The sequence below is a fragment of the Lissotriton vulgaris genome, chromosome 5, assembly GCF_964263255.1.
Source record: "Lissotriton vulgaris chromosome 5, aLisVul1.2, whole genome shotgun sequence".
Lineage (NCBI taxonomy): Eukaryota > Metazoa > Chordata > Amphibia > Caudata > Salamandridae > Lissotriton > Lissotriton vulgaris.
In genome coordinates, this window is record NC_141693.1 from 1873759799 (window position 1) to 1873775742 (window position 15944).

The 15944-nt window shown below is 42.9% G+C and overlaps 1 protein-coding gene across 3 annotated transcripts in view; it reads left to right on the plus strand.

Annotated features, from left to right (window-relative positions):
* The window catches only part of THRA (thyroid hormone receptor alpha), a 789997-nt gene that overhangs the window by 557204 nt on the left and 216849 nt on the right, over positions 1-15944 (plus strand). For all 3 annotated transcript variants that reach the window (XM_086924372.1, XM_086924374.1, XM_086924373.1), the window contains one exon: positions 14971-15219. In XM_086924372.1, coding sequence (XP_086780498.1) covers positions 15167-15219 — 53 coding nt within the window. In that variant the 5' untranslated portion in view covers positions 14971-15166. The remainder of the gene's footprint in view (positions 1-14970; positions 15220-15944) is intronic.

Sequence of the window (15944 nt, forward strand, 5' to 3'; positions counted from 1 at the left end):
GGTCCTCGACATCCCCCGACACAGCCACATCACCCCCCACCTGAAAGACCTACACTGGCTCCCCATCAACAAGTGGATAACCTTAATACTCCTCATCCTTGCACACAAAGCTCTACACAACGCCGGACCAGCATACCTCAACGAACGACTCCGCTACTACACCCCCACCCGCAACCTCCGCTCAGCCAGCCACGCCCTCGTAACGGTCCCACGCATCCGGAAAACGACCGCAGGCGGCAGATCCTTCTCCCACCTCGCTGCCAAGACCTGGAACACCATCCCCACCAACCTTCGACAAACCCAAGACCTGCTGACCTTCAGAAGACTTCTCAAGACCGGGCTCTTCGATCAGTAGCGGCGTCCCCCCTTCACCAGCGCCTTGAGACCCTCACGGGTATGTAGTGCGCCTTACAAATTCCTTGATTGATTGATTGATGTTTTGAGGTTCCACAGCAAGCAAAGCACATCTGTTTTATGGGTGTTAGCGTAATTTACTTTCTTGTAAATGTACAAAATTACGCACATTTCGTGCTCTGTTTTAGTGCAAAATGCGACTTTGCCTCATGTGATGCAAGTTTGCATTAAATAAAAGCACCGTGAATAACAGCCACTTATGTTTCTGTACAATCTATGACATTTTTTTACCACGAATGCCACAAACTTATGCAAAGTGATGTAATTTCCTGGAATTTCACTTAAGCATAACATGGTGTTCTCAAAATTAAGCAAATTACATGGCGTCATTTAAATTCCCCCCAGTTCTAATCTACTTTCACCCCATGGAATAGCAAAAAGATTTTCACATTTTCGCCTCATGATTCAAAAACTCTCATGCACTGGAATGTGGGGTGTCCAATATTTTTTGAAGTCTAGGCTTAACTTATTATTGTTATTAAATATTGATGGTTTTCCAATCCAAATGAACAGGAGATGTTGGCGCTTTTCTCAAATTGTGTACTTTGGGCACCACCTTGGTTATAAATGATCGGATGCCGTTATTTCGGCGGGAAAGGTAAAGTTACAAGGTTTAAGATAATAATCTCTAAAAGCAGACTTCAATCAGGGAGACAAGGTCTATGGATCAACTAAGTTCTATTTCTGCAGTGACCAAGTTTTCAGTGAATTATGTATATAGGGGAGTATTTCTTAAACACATTTTGACCATAAATATTTTAACTTAAAATCTAAACATTATTTTTTACCAAAATGAATTACATAGAAAACACAGTTAAAAGTGGTTCATAGAGATATTAAAAAGATATTTTCCACACCAAAAATTTCATTGAAACTCTGTTATACATTTATTTTATGTTCACAATACGATATACAAAATTTTTTAAAAAACATCATTATACATTTCATAAAAAGATTTTTAAAAACAAGAATCACAAGTCGACGCGGCGTTTCGGTATTCTGTATTTGAACCTTCTTCAGGACTGATTCTAGACAAATTTAAAAAGATTTAAAAAAACAGAGTTATATTTTTTGCATTGGTCTGGGCATCTCTTCAACCAATACCCTATATAATCACAATTCATGGTCACTGTACTACGATCTTCTCTCATAAATTTTTTTTTACATCTAAACAAGTCAAGTTCCCTTGTAGCCCTTATCCTTAAAACACATTTCTCTCTGTTGATGTACATTTCTATACTTTGACAAAACTAATAGTGTTTACCTTTCCCTTGGACCTAATGGTCCAATGCTTACGAGACCAGGACATGATATCACAAACTATTATTTGTATAGGTTAGTCATACCTTTAAATTAGATAGGGCAGACCGCCCACTGGATACAGTTTAATTGAATTCTGCACCATTTAGTCATCGGATTATGATAAACTCCGGAAAAATTCTCAATTTTTGATTTTTGATCCCACTAGTTGAGGTAAATAAATAAAGAAAAAGAGGATGCTATTATATTTAGAAACCCCACTTTAGTTATGACCTTGTTTTGACTTGAAGATCAACAAAAAGCTGTGTTTATTCAGTACCTTATATTTGGGTTGAATTAGCTTTGTCTTAGACTGCCAGGGGGAGCTACCGTCTTCCTATATATGGGTTTCTTCAATGGCCCTGGTGGATTTTTTAAGCGCGCATTAGTCTCAATCTATTTCAGAAGAACTAATTTCTAATATGTCTTAAAGGATTTACTAAGTCACTCACCATTCAAAATTTGGATGACTGGCGCAATGTTCAGGATGAGTTGCTACCAAGTTCCTTCTTGTTCAACTCCAATTTCTTTCTATTTATTAAACAATAAAAGGTATACACTTTGTAGATTTATGTACGTTATCCATTTAGTTTATTTTCATGATCTTTTACTATTGATAGCCCATAGGTTATATTTATAGACCCTCTATTGTTATTTGTTAAAAGAGGGAAGGAGTGGTTCTCTTGTCTCTTTACACTATATTTGTATTAATAGTTCCTTTACCAAAAATTTGGGAAATTAGAAGGAGTTTTATAGTTGATGGTAAAAAGGGCTGTTTAAATATTCCCCTGTGCTTCATAGAATCCTGGTTTTCCATTACCTTAATTAATAGATTCGGCCTCCCTGCTCCTGGTCTCTGGCAGTCATTCACACGTCCCTCCACTGATCCGGTATGGGCCGTCTCGAATGCTGAGGGTTTCCTCATTCCTCGGCGCTTTTATCAGCAAGCCTCTTCATTGGCTTTCGTTCTCTGTTTCTTGATTGGTTCTCTGTCGGCAAATGGCCATGCAGTTGCCATGGGAACCGAACGCTCCTTCAGCTACCGCTATGGGAGCTATCCTATTGGCGAATGTCTACCTTTTTCCACTTATTTGATTTGATAATAGCGTGCCAAACAGCGCGCGGTTGTCATAGCAACCGAACGCGTTCTAGTGCGTCTGTTCTCTCCCGTTCCTGCTTGCTATTATAGACCACAGTTTTCCGGAAAACTGTGGTCTATAATAGCAAGCAGGAACGGGAGAGAACAGACGCACTAGAACGCGTTCGGTTGCTATGACAACCGCGCGCTGTTTGGCACGCTATTATCAAATCAAATAAGTGGAAAAAGGTAGACATTCGCCAATAGGATAGCTCCCATAGCGGTAGCTGAAGGAGCGTTCGGTTCCCATGGCAACTGCATGGCCATTTGCCGACAGAGAACCAATCAAGAAACAGAGAACGAAAGCCAATGAAGAGGCTTGCTGATAAAAGCGCCGAGGAATGAGGAAACCCTCAGCATTCGAGACGGCCCATACCGGATCAGTGGAGGGACGTGTGAATGACTGCCAGAGACCAGGAGCAGGGAGGCCGAATCTATTAATTAAGGTAATGGAAAACCAGGATTCTATGAAGCACAGGGGAATATTTAAACAGCCCTTTTTACCATCTACTATAAAACTCCTTCTAATTTCCCAAATTTTTGGTAAAGGAACTATTAATACAAATATAGTGTAAAGAGACAAGAGAACCACTCCTTCCCTCTTTTAACAAATAACAATAGAGGGTCTATAAATATAACCTATGGGCTATCAATAGTAAAAGATCATGAAAATAAACTAAATGGATAACGTACATAAATCTACAAAGTGTATACCTTTTATTGTTTAATAAATAGAAAGAAATTGGAGTTGAACAAGAAGGAACTTGGTAGCAACTCATCCTGAACATTGCGCCAGTCATCCAAATTTTGAATGGTGAGTGACTTAGTAAATCCTTTAAGACATATTAGAAATTAGTTCTTCTGAAATAGATTGAGACTAATGCGCGCTTAAAAAATCCACCAGGGCCATTGAAGAAACCCATATATAGGAAGACGGTAGCTCCCCCTGGCAGTCTAAGACAAAGCTAATTCAACCCAAATATAAGGTACTGAATAAACACAGCTTTTTGTTGATCTTCAAGTCAAAACAAGGTCATAACTAAAGTGGGGTTTCTAAATATAATAGCATCCTCTTTTTCTTTATTTATTTACCTCAACTAGTGGGATCAAAAATCAAAAATTGAGAATTTTTCCGGAGTTTATCATAATCCGATGACTAAATGGTGCAGAATTCAATTAAACTGTATCCAGTGGGCGGTCTGCCCTATCTAATTTAAAGGTATGACTAACCTATACAAATAATAGTTTGTGATATCATGTCCTGGTCTCGTAAGCATTGGACCATTAGGTCCAAGGGAAAGGTAAACACTATTAGTTTTGTCAAAGTATAGAAATGTACATCAACAGAGAGAAATGTGTTTTAAGGATAAGGGCTACAAGGGAACTTGACTTGTTTAGATGTAAAAAAAAATTTATGAGAGAAGATCGTAGTACAGTGACCATGAATTGTGATTATATAGGGTATTGGTTGAAGAGATGCCCAGACCAATGCAAAAAATATAACTGTTTTTTTAAATCTTTTTAAATTTGTCTAGAATCAGTCCTGAAGAAGGTTCAAATACAGAATACCGAAACGCCGCGTCGACTTGTGATTCTTGTTTTTAAAAATCTTTTTATGAAATGTATAATGATGTTTTTTTAAAAAATTTTGTATATTGTATTGTGAACATAAAATAAATGTATAACAGAGTTTCAATGAAATTTTTGGTGTGGAAAATATCTTTTTAATATCTCTTTGAACCACTTTTAACTGTGTTTTCTATGTAATTCATTTTGGTAAAAAATAATGTTTAGATTTTAAGTTAAAATATTTATGGTCAAAATGTGTTTAAGAAATACTCCCCTATATACATAATTCACTGAAAACTTGGTCACTGCAGAAATAGAACTTAGTTGATCCATAGACCTTGTCTCCCTGATTGAAGTCTGCTTTTAGAGATTATTATCTTAAACCTTGTAACTTTACCTTTCCCGCCGAAATAACGGCATGCTATTTTTTGGGTAAAATACTCAACCTGTGTGGTTTCTTGTTTGAGGGGACGCCCAAGTCTGTTCAAGAGATATTATTCCCCCCAGTCCCCAATCAGCTGTTGCGGGGTCCTCCTTTTATTTCTCAACTATAAATGATCGGAACCTCCCTCTATTGTGTTTCATTGCCAGGACTCCGGAAACTGAGATAGTTGTTCCCCCCCATATTCCATTTTCTGAGTGTGAACTCTCAATTTTCAATAGTTTTTCATAAAATGTATTTGTGGTTCCCCTTGGTTGAGTGAGCTGTATGCCACTATCTCGTTCCTAATATGAAAAACTGCGGTCAGACACACAGTGGAGTATTATTAAAGAGTGCTTTACACAAATAAAAAAAAATAAACATGTTTTACGACGTCCAAACGTAGATACATTTGTATTGTGCGCGTTGCTATGCACAGTATTTCTTGTAAAGGTTACTTAATTTGTGGGTGCGCAAAAATAGTGAAGTAACCTTTTCACGCCGAAAGTTTGATCAAGATGTGCGGCTTCTAATTTCGTTGCAAGGGTTCAAACTCGCCATGACCAAGGTTCTGCATATACAGATAATATGGTGATTAGATGCTTGCTAGTTACAAAATGTCATTTTGTACAGTAAAAACAACCCAGATTTCACCCAGGCTGTTAGTAAATGATTTTTTTCCTTGTAATTATTTCGCATAGAAGTTTGTTTTTTCTTAACAGTTGCTTGAAGAAATCTAGAGTACCGAACGGCAGAGCTGCCTGATAATTTATACATTGTGCGGCGCAGGGAGTGCCTGTGTCTCCAGACCACAGGGTACTGTGAAGCACCCGAATTAGTAAATGCTTTTTTTCACAAGTTTATTTTTTATTATATGCATGTTTTTCTGTGAATGCATTAGATCATTGCAGTTTAATAAAGTCACAAAGATGCTTCCTCTTCCCACCAATAAGGTTACAACGTCGTACTCCATTAACTAAAAAATCAAATTTATTTACATCAAATAGTGAAGTGTTGTTGCTTTAGGACACAGGCACAAAATGCTGAGCCCAGATACCTTTGATATGACGAGGAAAACATTAAACAACCAGTCTAAATGTTTAGCAGCAACTTTAGGAAGTGGAATATTACTTGTTGAAAGTGTCGTTTGTGGTTTCAAGAGTTCACTTTCTTTTGGAATAGTTTTTTCCTTAATTCGTAAAAGTGTGCTTGATAGTTTCTTTTCTTAATTTAATGCACAAGAGCGCTCATAAATGTGATGAATATGGAAAGACTTTTAGTCTGCTGTATCTAGTTATACGTATACTGCAGATGTTTACCACCTCCCAAAACACCGCACAAGTAAAGCAACCAACAAAAACCTTTTTAATTCCATTTGTGGGAGCCCACATTGGTCTTTGGAAACGTAATTTAAAGCATGCATCAGAAAAAGCCGAATAAACACAGCGTGCCTCATTCACATTGGTGCATATCTGCCAAAAGCATCCACGCCTTTCAACCATCAATCGTCAGGCGCATACCATTGCTGCATCATGATTTTAACATGGCTGCTTAACCTCCCATTTGGGGTGTGGGCTCTCATGAAATGGTTCTTTAGTGGAGTCGAGATACTAATGAATCCTGCCTTTTTTAATTTTGCGTATCAGAGGTACTAGCAACTTTAATGTACTCCCTCCTATAAATTCTGCAACTCGCTGCATCATTTTCTATCATTTATATTGTTGCTACACTGCCCATCCTCTCTCTTTGTGTGTTTACACAACATAGACCCATATATTTGCGGGTTTTTGCATGGGCCCAATCTGTATTTGGCCCTGGTGTTATCTTGCGATATCTTTCCATCACTTAGTCACCTCTAATCCAAATCTCCTCTCTTCTCTCCCATCCTAAGCAAATAACCAGTATTTTCCATCAGTTCATTATTTTGATTTAAGTCAGTTTCTTGTTCATCTCATAGAACACTAGGGTAAAAAAAATGCTTGTCAGATTTTAAAATGTTTTTAGAGCTGTGTTGAATTGGTCTCACCTTTCTTTCCTCTTTCATTGTGTTCTTGACCCTCGAGTTCAGTTTGCAAGCAAGGGTCTTGGCTGTCTATCATACAATTGAGTGTGATATACAACAATATCTTACTTCTGAAAGCAGTGGGGGCCACACTTCCTAATTTCTTCGTCTGGTAAACGAGTTTTCCAAGAATGCTTTTCTGTTTCTATTCTTAGTAATACGAAGGAAACCATCACCTGTATATTACATAGGTTTCACTCTGAAATCAAGCCCCTCTATGTTTTGTAAGAAGCCTGTTACATTCTATGTTCGGTTCCTTGACTGTCTGTGCAGCTGTCAATCAGGATTTTTTAAAGTGAGGTCAATCACTTATGAGTGTCTCAAGATGCTGGAGTTGCTCGCTGCTTCGTGGAGAAAGCATTGAACAATGAAGCAAAAGCAGGAGAAAGCACTCATAACAAGCACTGGCATCGCCAATAGGTCTCACCTTTGGGAACGTGTAAGTGTTTAGCCATGCAACAGTTGATGTTGTTGAATCAAGGATATTGTGGTACATAACTAAATACTTATAAGGTCCCAAAAATGCCAATGTTTGTTTCTGCATGTAATTCTTCCTAGGGGGTATCTCTAAGGTGCTCCTGCTGTGATTGTTAATTGCACTCTTGTAAAGCGCATTGAGTCAACCCCGCACTATACAAACTCCCAAATATAAATCCTACCAGGGCTCTCTTTAAGCCTCCTCGTCCCAGTGACATGCCTGACAGTGGAGGCATCAGCTGAGGGTGCAGAGCCCCCCCCCACCAGGCCCAGGTCTTCTCCGGTGGGGCTCTTCACTGGACCTATGGACTGATGCCGGTGCTGTGTGCTGCTGGCTCTGGCTGAATGGCAGTGCTGTGTCTGTGTGCTGCTGACTCTGGCTGAATGGCAGTGCTGTGTCTGTGTGCTGCTGACTCTGGCTGAATGGCAGTGCTGTGTCTGTGTGCTGGCTGACTCTGGCAGAATGGCAGTGCTGTGCTGACTCTGGCTGAATGGCAGTGCTGTGTCTGTGTGCTGCTGACTCTGGCTGAATGGCAGTGCTGTGTCTGTGTGCTGCTGACTCTGGCTGAATGGCAGTGCTGCGTCTGTGTGCTGCTGACTCTGGCTGAATGGCAGTGCTGTGTTTTTGTGCTGCTGACTCTGTAGTAGCTCTATGTGCTGTTAGTTCTGTGGCAGCGCTGCATGCTATGGGTTCAATGGCAGCTGTATGTGCTGTTGGTTCTATAGCAGTGCTGTGTGCTGTTGGTTCTGTGGCAGCGCTCCGTGCTGTTAGTTCTTTGGCAGCGCTCCGTGCTGTTAGTTCTGTGGCAGTGCTGTTTCTTCTGTGACAGTGCTGCATGCATTGGTTGTTTGGCAGTGCTGCATGCTGCTGACCCAGTGGCAGTGCTGTGTGCTGTTAGTTCAGCTGCAGCGCTGTGAGCTGCTAGTTCTATAGCAGTGCTGTGTGCTGTGCGCTGTTGCCTCTGTGGCAGCTCTGTGTGCTGCTGCCTCCGTAGCAGTGCTGTGTGTGCTGTTTCTTCTGTGGCAGTGCTGTGTGCATGTTGGTTCAGTGGCAGCATTGTGTGCTGTTAGTTCTGTGGCAGTGCTGTTGGTTCTGTGGCAGCGCTGTGTTGTGCTGTTTGCTCTGTGGCAGCGCTGTGTGGTGCTGTGTTGTTCCTTCTGTTCTGTGGCAGTGCTGCATGCTGTTGGTTCAGTGGCAGTGCTGCATGCTGTTGGTTCAGTGGCAGTGCTGTGTGCTGTTGGTTTAATGGCAGTGTTGTGTGCTGTTGCCTTGATACAGCACTGTGTACTGTTAGTTCTGTGGCAGCCCTGCGTTCATGTTGGGTCTGTACCAGTGCTGTGTGCTGTTTCAGTGTTTTTAGAGGCAAGGGAAACCCAGGGAATATTAAGGGACCATATGTGTGAGCGCTGAATGAGTGCCTGTTGTCAGGCCGAGAGTGCAGGGGGATGCCACTAATCATCAGGGTAAACACCAGGCCCGGACTGGCCATAGTGGGCACCGGGCAATGCCCCGGGTCGCCGCACGGGTGGGGGACGGTTTTGGGCCCGTGGGGGGCGTTTTTGGCACAGGGCTGTTTTTGCAGCATTGCTGCAAAATCGGCCCTGTAACAAAATCAGCCGAAAACCGGCCCCGGCAAAGAGCTCGGTGGCACCTCCAACCCCCACAGTATTGGGGAGGGGGGGCCGGCGGAGCTCTTTGCCAGGGCTGGGTGTGGTTCCCAGCCTGGCCCTGGTAAACACCCGCATTTAAAGTACAGCTTGGATTTGTAAAAATCAGTTTTAGCGAATGATGTCTGTGTAAGTAAGTCTGAGTGTGTAGCTACGTGTATGTGTGTCACAGACTTGCACTATGAGCTGATATGGAAAAAAGTTATTCTATTTCCGCAGATTATGCTGCTAACTTTTCAGTGCAATAGAGTTCCGTGCCGCATAGGCTGCTCATCAACACAGAATGAATAGGGCATGCCCAATAGAAATATGAATACTACTTCATATATTGGCACAGTGAAGTTATAGGGACGCTATGCACAGCACTACATAAAACTCCTACATAAATAAATCAATACAAGATGTGAAGCAAGCAAGCAAACAAAAAAGGCAAGGCTGCTGGGTGTGATGGCGATTATGGTGATGGTCCGCTGGTTGAATGATCAATGCAACCTAAAGAGAAGGGTGGAATTAACCGCGAGACAATGCTCAATAAACATGGCGACTAACCAGTGGAAGGCAGTCAGTGTAACAGGTTGAGTTCCAAGCTAGTACAGGAGCCTCGCTGTGGCACAGTGCAGTCTGTGTAAAGAGGCAGTGCAACTTTAAAACATGGCCAAGTGCAGTGAGTGTAAACCTAAAAACATGAAAAGGGTCCAACCTGAATAGAATGGAGCGCCGATCACAGGTCGTATTGGGAGCCAAGGAATAAGGCTCTGGAACAGCAAGGCGAAGCAAGGAGTGCCGTTTCAGTGGCAGTGCTCTGTGCTGTTGGTTCTGTGGCAGCGCTCCATGCTGTTGGTTCTGTGGCAGCGCTCCATGCTGTTGGTTCTGTGGCAGCGCTCCGTGCTGTTGGTTCTGTGGCAGCGCTCCATGCTGTTGGTTCTATGGAAGCGCTCCATGCTGTTGGTTCTGTGGCAGCGCTCCGTGCTGTTGGTTCTGTGGCAGCGCTCCGTGCTGTTGGTTCTGTGGCAGCGCTCCGTGCTGTTGGTTCTGTGGCAGCGCTCCGTGCTGTTGGTTCTGTGGCAGCGCTCCATGCTGTTGGTTCTGTGGCAGCGCTCCATGCTGTTGGTTCTGTGGCAGCGCTCCATGCTGTTGGTTCTGTGGCAGCGCTCCATGCTGTTGGTTCTGTGGCAGCGCTCCATGCTGTTGGTTCTGTGGCAGCGCTCCATGCTGTTGGTTCTGTGGCAGCACTCCGTGCTGTTGGTTCTGTGGCAGCGCTCCGTGCTGTTGGTTCTGTGGCAGCGCTCCGTGCTGTTGGTTCTGTGGCAGCGCTCCATGCTGTTGGTTCTGTGGCAGCGCTCCATGCTGTTGGTTCTGTGGCAGTGCTCCGTGCTGTTGGTTCTGTGGCAGCGCTCCGTGCTGTTGGTTCTGTGGCAGCGCTCCGTGCTGTTGGTTCTGTGGCAGCGCTCCGTGCTGTTGGTTCTGTGGCAGCGCTCCATGCTGTTGGTTCTGTGGCAGCGCTCCGTGCTGTTGGTTCTGTGGCAGCGCTCAATGCTGTTGGTTCTGTGTCAGTGTGGTGTGCTGTTGGTTCTGCGGCAGCGCTCTGTGCTGTTGGTTCTGTGGCAGAGCGGTGGTCTGTTGGTTCTGTGGCAGCGCTCCATGCTGTTGGAGGGACGCAATGCATCTTGGGTGTTAGATAGCTTCGCTCTGCAGTCTGGGTGGCCTGTATGGACTGCAAGAAAGCTTGGCGGGTTTGGCCTCTACTACAGAGTCTTGTGCTAAATTTCAGTCATATTTTACTAAACTGGAATTCATGAAAGTGCCTCACCCGCCAGGGACGTCGCTCACTTTGCGCGAGTGCCACTCAGCCCCCATGGCTCTGGTTGTTGACTGTGGCTAGAGCAGAGACCACAAGGCAGCCATCTTGAAACTAACCTCCAGCAGTCACTAACCTCCAGCAGTCACGCAGTGGCCCGCATCTCAGAGCAGTCTGGGGGTGCCCCCCTCTTTTCCGCGCCTCGGGAGCTCCGGGGTCCGGTACCCTCGTGGGAAGGGCCCGGGCTCCCAGGATTCTTGGAGCGTGCTCCTGCCAAGGCGCAAGGCGGGCATCCCAACCGCGAGCCCAAAGGCCGGCTGGTTTGGAAATGACCCAGAAACCCAAGATAGCACGAAAGGGCCGCAGGTCACAAGAACCAGCAGTTACATCGTGGTGTGTGTTTGACTTCCGTTTGATGTGGCATAACAATATAAGCTTGTTCCATCTAGTAAAACGTCTAAATGAAGCGATATACGACGTGTTTGTCTTTAGTGGCTAGGGTATAAAATATAGTTATTGCAGCTTTATTCTCGAGGGGCTGTCCTGTTATGAAAGATTTTTTGCGTTTCTTTTCTGAGAAATATTTTTCTCGCAGTAGAGGCAGTTTTGACTCCTGCGCGTGGGAATGTTGTCGTGTTTTCTTCTGTTTTGTTGAATTGTTGAAGGAATATATTTCTGAGCTTACAAAGGGGATTAATAATTGTATGGGGAATATTATGTCGAGGTAATAAAGTGACCCCTGGATCAGTGAGAAAGTTGGCCAATCCGACTGAGCTAATATTGGTATCTAAAATCTATTTGGGAGAGAACACGCTACAAACGTGTTACGTGAGGATAACCGTGTATCATTTGTTTTCAGTGATTCGCACACTAGTCTTCCTTAGTTAATAAAGGTGAATAAAGGTGAACAGCGCATCACTTAAATTCTTGTGATATGCACACTCTAAAAAAAAAAAAAAGAAGTTACAGCAAGTCTGCAAATTGTTGGAATCTCACACACCTTCTGCACTCTTTGCAACTTAGAGGTTTAAATGGTATTATGGACAATAAGCTTCAGTGTGTGTGGTTTAAAGGTGGTGATTGACAGTCACCCTTTGCAGAGAATACAAGAATTGCTGGTGGCAATAAATTGTGCAAAGTGTTTTTCGGTGATTTATCTCAGCTCATCATATCAGTGACTTTGGAAAAGGAATCTAAAGTTTTCACAGCTTTTGTGACTCCTTTTGAGCTTTACAGATTTAAAAGTTGTTACCATTTGGGTTGGCTTCGGCAGTCAGTGTTTTCCAAAAATGTATAGATGCAATGTTTCTGGATTTGAGGGGAGTTCAAGCTTTCCAAGACAACTTACTGATTTTTCCAAGGACAATTGATGCATATGAGAAATTGTTGACGTGTGTGCTTCGTACTTTAGAAGGAGAGGGATGACTGTAAGCAGAGAAAAGTGTACATTTATGGTTGGAGAGATTGCTTTGGGACACAGATTAACATGTGAAGGCATTCATCCTAAAGCTGGCTTGGTCAGTGCTCTTACTAATGCCATGAAACTATATGAAAAGGATTCCTTAGGATCTTTCTTAGGATTAAGGGAGTACTATGCAAAGTTTATAAAGGGGTATTCCATATTTGAGAAGCCATTACGACTGCTACTGAGAAAAGGAGTGTCTTTTGTTTGGACGAAAGTGCATGATGACGCATTTGAAAAGGTGAAGAATTTGATTGCACAGGCTCCTGCTCTGAGCACATTTGATCCACAGGGCAAGTCCTATGTAACCGTGGATGCCAGTTCCGTAGGGGTGGGAGCTGTGTTCACTCAAGTAGTTGCTGACAAAGAAAGGGTGATATTATTTATTTCCAGGGCTTTGCGAGGTGCTGAACTACACTACAGCACTATAGAGAGAGAAGCTTTAGCCTGTGTGTGGGCTGTGGAAACACTTAAGAGCTTCTTGTGGGGGAAGGTAATTTGTGTTAGTCACCGACTATAAGCCTTTGATGTATATGATGGATGGAGTGAGAGCAGAAAATGCTTCTTCTAGGTTGGTGAAACTTATTGCTCGATTGTAGGAATTTAATTTTGAGCAACAGCATATTTCTGGAGGCAAAAATGTGACACTGTATTGTTTATCCAGGTTACCACAGAAATTGAACGAGAATGAGCCGTTTGTAGATTCACATAAGTGTGTGGCGGCTATGGTGGATATTTTGGACCGATGTAATGGCATTGTTTTGGAGTCAGAGTGGTTGAAAATGTCAGAAAAAGATGAGCAATTGACGAAAGTGAAACAATATGTGGTTAAGGGGTGGCTACATAGAAGGAATCTTGATTCTTGTATCCAGAGTTTTTTCCGGGTTTCTAGTGAGTTAAATTTGGAAAATGACATTTTATTGAAGCATGATCTTGGTGACTTAGGCGCCGCTCACAAAGAACATTGTGGAATGTCAGGTACTATAAGGTTGCTTAAGCAACATTATTGGTGGTCAGGCATGGATGCTGATATTAAGGGTTACATTGATGCCTGTCTCGTTTGCGTTAATTCGGGCCAGTACTGGAAACAATCTTGTGAGCCATTCTGTTATCAGGCCATTCCGCAAGGACCTTGGGAAAAAAATCTCCTTTGATTTTGCTGGTCCATATAATGTCTTGGGGTTCAGGAAGAGATTTTTAATAGTTCTAATCGACAATTTTACCAAATGGATATATCAAAACTTTGTGAGAGATCCCAATACTGATGAAGTAATTACATTTTTGAAGACTGTGTTTCCGGTCAAAGGTTATTCAAAAATCGTAATGTCAGATAATATTGTGCAGTTTGTGTCCTCTAAAATTGTGAACTTTCTCCGAGAGTGTGGTATCAAAGTGGAAAGGGGGCCATTATTTTGGCCCAAGGCCATTGGGCAAGTAGAAAGGGCCAACACGTGTTTAAAAGAAGGCATTCAAGCACTGAAGGCCAATAATAGGGATGTGAGTATATTTCTCAAAGAAAAATGATGGTCTTATCATAATACACCTCATTCGACGACAGGGGTTGCCCCGTATTTTCCGGTGAGAGGCAGAGAAGGTTGCATTGCTTTGACTACTAACTTTCAGCAACATAAGGTCATGATGGATAAGTTTGGTGAGGTGTTTGGAGTGAAAAAACTTGAGTAAGGTACAAGTAAAGAACAAAGACTACCATGACAGGGTACATCGAGTTAAACCTATCTTATTCAGGAGAGAGATTGGGTATGCATAGTTCAACCAAATATCAAAATTAAAGGTTTATTGAAATTGTGGATTATTAGTGTGTGGAAAAAGTGTCAGGCAGCGCACTGTTGTTGTGCAGAAGAGGGTGGTGGAATAAGAGAGCTGTAGTAGTCCTTAAACCTGGGCAAGAAAACTTTTTAAAGACTTAAGCATAGTTGATGTGGATTTTAGTGATGTGTTGGAAAAAGGTCCATGGTGTCTTTGAGGGCAAGGTGAGGATCACAAAGATTGTGTGGTAGTGACCATGAAGTAAATGTGGAGCAGGGAGAGAGTTCTTCAGGAAGCATTAGTGCACCACCGAAAGACGCCGTGGTTAACAGCGAAGAGTCTTCATATGTGCCTTCGCTCTCTGATACAGTTAATGAGGTAAAAAATTGTTTACAGTGTAAGAGAATTGGGAAATTATCTAAATATCATAGATAGATTGACTTCTATTGGTTCATTTTTGAGTTTTATTTGTTTTTTTTCTTTTATTATAAGTTTTCAACTGCTTTTTTTGTATAAAACAAAGGGACGTGGTATAGTGACCATGTGTAATGAGCATGCAGAATGTATGAATGTCCTCATATTGGGTCACTGGGTTCTGTGACAAATATGTAGAATGTTGAGGGAGGTGTGGTGGCAGGTGAGAGCAGAGGGGAGGTGAGGTGAGGTGTAGCGGCTACGCTGTGTTTTACTGCTCCTCGCCGGTGGGCCGTACTTTATGGAAATAAACCTCATATGAATTACTCCGTGATATCTGAGCAGGTCTACCATGCTACACCAAACCATGCAATAATGCAGTACTTCCATATAATGTATGTGTAGAAGATCAATAAAATAACACTGTTTATATAAATATTTAACATAGGAAGTAATGACCCTCCCTTTCTTCTCTCCTTAGGGGCCCCCAATCTGGATCCGGTGCTGCCCTCTGTTTCCTAGAAGATGCATGTAGCGGCAGCTGGCGGACGCTGAGGCGCCCGCCATGCAGGGCGCCCTGTGATGATTCGCCCTGCTCGCGGCGCATGCTGAGCACGCAGCTGGGGGCGGAGCCCGCCTCGGTCTCTTCTGATTGGTTCTGGATGGAATTACGTTGAATGGACCAGAACCTCAGCGATCTGGACTGCTTGTCAGATCCAGATGAAAAAAGGTGAGTGGCACGTTCTTTCACCCCGTTTCACCCTAAATGTGTCATGTCCCCTATTGGTGCGCTTCAGTTCAGATGTTGCACATCCTGAACATTTGCTACCTTCTGCTGCAGTGTAATAATGCTCCAGAGATCACCTTGACATCTTCGTCCTCAATTACAGTCATTGCAATAAAATCACATTACACCCGTCAGAGTTCATTCCATGACATTAATACAGAAATTAATTTACAAACCTGTGTGTGCCAAGGCCAGCTGGTCCTGGAATACAAAACATAAAAGTGATGTTAATCACAGCGGCCTCACATATTCATAACCTCGGAGTTTAAAGTAATCAGTGATTTCTGGGTTACATCCAAAAATGTAACTAGAGGAGCGGATATTCTGGGGGGGTTCCCCGTAATAGCCAGCCTCACTGCTTCAGTACAAATGTGTAGTACTCACAAGATTTTGGATGAAGCTGGTGTCTCCGATAAGCCAATAATCCTGGGCAGATGCAAACTCAAAGATTACAAAAATCACCCTGACCTTGGCGCCTATAATCTGCATCTATCATGAATGCAGCTCCCACCATACACATTAGGGATGCAATCTGTGGCCTACACAGGAAGGATCCAGCACATGGGCTGTACACGCTAAAGGTCTGGGTACAGCTCATTGTCTACGCAAAGCATACGTATGGTATTGTAGTTGTATTTATATATCACACCCTAACTTTGATGAGGCAT